At 56.8% G+C, this 1,579-nt stretch overlaps 1 protein-coding gene across 1 annotated transcript; it reads right to left on the bottom strand.

Moving 5' to 3' along the window:
* Window positions 1–734: 734 nt before the first annotated feature.
* TEX13D (TEX13 family member D) lies at window positions 735–1,280 on the bottom strand. Its single transcript, XM_042782486.1, has one exon. The coding sequence runs from the start codon at window positions 1,278–1,280 to the stop codon at window positions 735–737; it is 546 nt and encodes a 181-aa protein (XP_042638420.1).
* Window positions 1,281–1,579: the final 299 nt, after the last annotated feature.

The following is a 1,579-nucleotide window of genomic DNA, read 5'->3' as shown; positions in this document are numbered from 1 at the left end:
AAGGCCTCCACTCTCACCTGGCACATGGACTTTCTTGCATTTATAGCAGGCCCTTTGCCACAAGAAATCCATCACTCTACACCATGGGCAATTCCAATCCTCTGAATTGCTGGAGGCAGCAAGCTTCTCCTGGTGCTGGGATTCTGAGACTTTTTTCCCTTTTCCTTGCTTGGACTTCTGCTCCTGAGGCCGCTGTTCCTTAGGGCTTTCTCTCACTCCATGGCTCCTGCTGGCCCCCACAGGGGCTGTCTCCTGGGGTCTCACTAGATTTTGCTCTTGGCTGCAGCTCCTGTTGTCCCCCCTGGGGGTCGCCTCCTGGGGCCTCACTGGACCTTCTTTCTGGCTGGAACTCTTGCTGTTTCTCAGGGGGAGCTGTGCCCTGGTGGATGAAAAGACCTTCCTCCTGGCCATAGCATTTCTTGTCCCACAGTGGTACCGTCTCCTCCTGGAAGCCCCCTGCAACCCACAGGAAAGGTGAGTTGATCACCCCAGGAGGCATCTGCTGTGGGACTGGGGCTGGTTCAGCTTCCATGACTAGTGCAGGCGGTGGAGGTAGAAAGTATGGGATCACCGGAAATGGGCATAAGTATGCTACTGGCGTTGGCAACAGGTATTGAATCATCTGGGCCCAGGGGTTTAGTGGCCCTGGCACACAAAGCACAGATAAGGGGGCTACCATGGGGGTCTCCACATACAGCCTGTCTTGTGCCCCCATGTCCATCATATTGCTATACTCATCTGCATCCAGGGGCCATCCTGCCGCCCCCCTGAGGCATGACTTGTAGCACAGGCACTATTTCCAGGGGCAGTAGGACGTCTTGGACCATTCTCTTCACCTGGAGCAGCTGCTCAAGGAGCACGTCGCATTTATTCAGGGCATGTTGCAGGGCAACCTGTGTGAACTGCAGCTCCAAGCTTGCCTCCTCCTGCTCCTCACGCAGCCACTGCAGCTCCGAGGTCAGGGCGCTAGAAGCCACCTCACACTCCTCCACCTGCTCTTGCGGCTGCCATGTCTGGCATGTTTGTTGCTCCCACTGCCATGTGGCCACACGCACACTCAGGGCCAGTGCGCTCCAGGTGTAGGCCCTCTTCATGGACAGGGGTACCTGCGGTTCCACCACGATGGACCGAAGTTGGTCCTCCACTTCGTTCCAGGGACAGGAGCAGAAGGCCTGGTAGAACTCTGGGCCGCCACCGTTCATGAGGATCTCGTTACTGATGAACCCAATCACCTCATTGTGGCGAAACCCGCTCCAGTGGTCTCCGAAGTCTACCGCCATGGCTGTCACAGCCTAGTCAGCCCTTTCACCTCCGTTGGACACCACCAGGGTTGCTGTTACAGGCGATGGCCGTCAACTGGTGAGCCCCTCTGTTACCCGCTCAGTCCTAGTTCATTCCTCGCCTATTCCTAGCCTCCTCTTCAGCTTTCTTCCGTCCTCATTCCTTGGCCCTCCTCAGAGAGACTGAAGCCAAGACCCTCACTACGCCAACCGCTTCAGGAAGATGGAGTGGCACGTCATAGAGACAAACGCTGAGTCATGCCACAATGCCTGCCGAGACCAACTGCCGCTCCTGCATA

This window comes from Orycteropus afer, unplaced genomic scaffold (genome assembly GCF_000298275.1).
Source record: "Orycteropus afer afer isolate SDZICR_OR568_19922 unplaced genomic scaffold, OryAfe1.0 scaffold00337, whole genome shotgun sequence".
NCBI classification, from domain to species: domain Eukaryota; kingdom Metazoa; phylum Chordata; class Mammalia; order Tubulidentata; family Orycteropodidae; genus Orycteropus; species Orycteropus afer.
The sequence above is the reverse complement of the archived record's forward strand: the minus strand, read 5'-3'. Positions and strand labels throughout refer to the sequence as shown.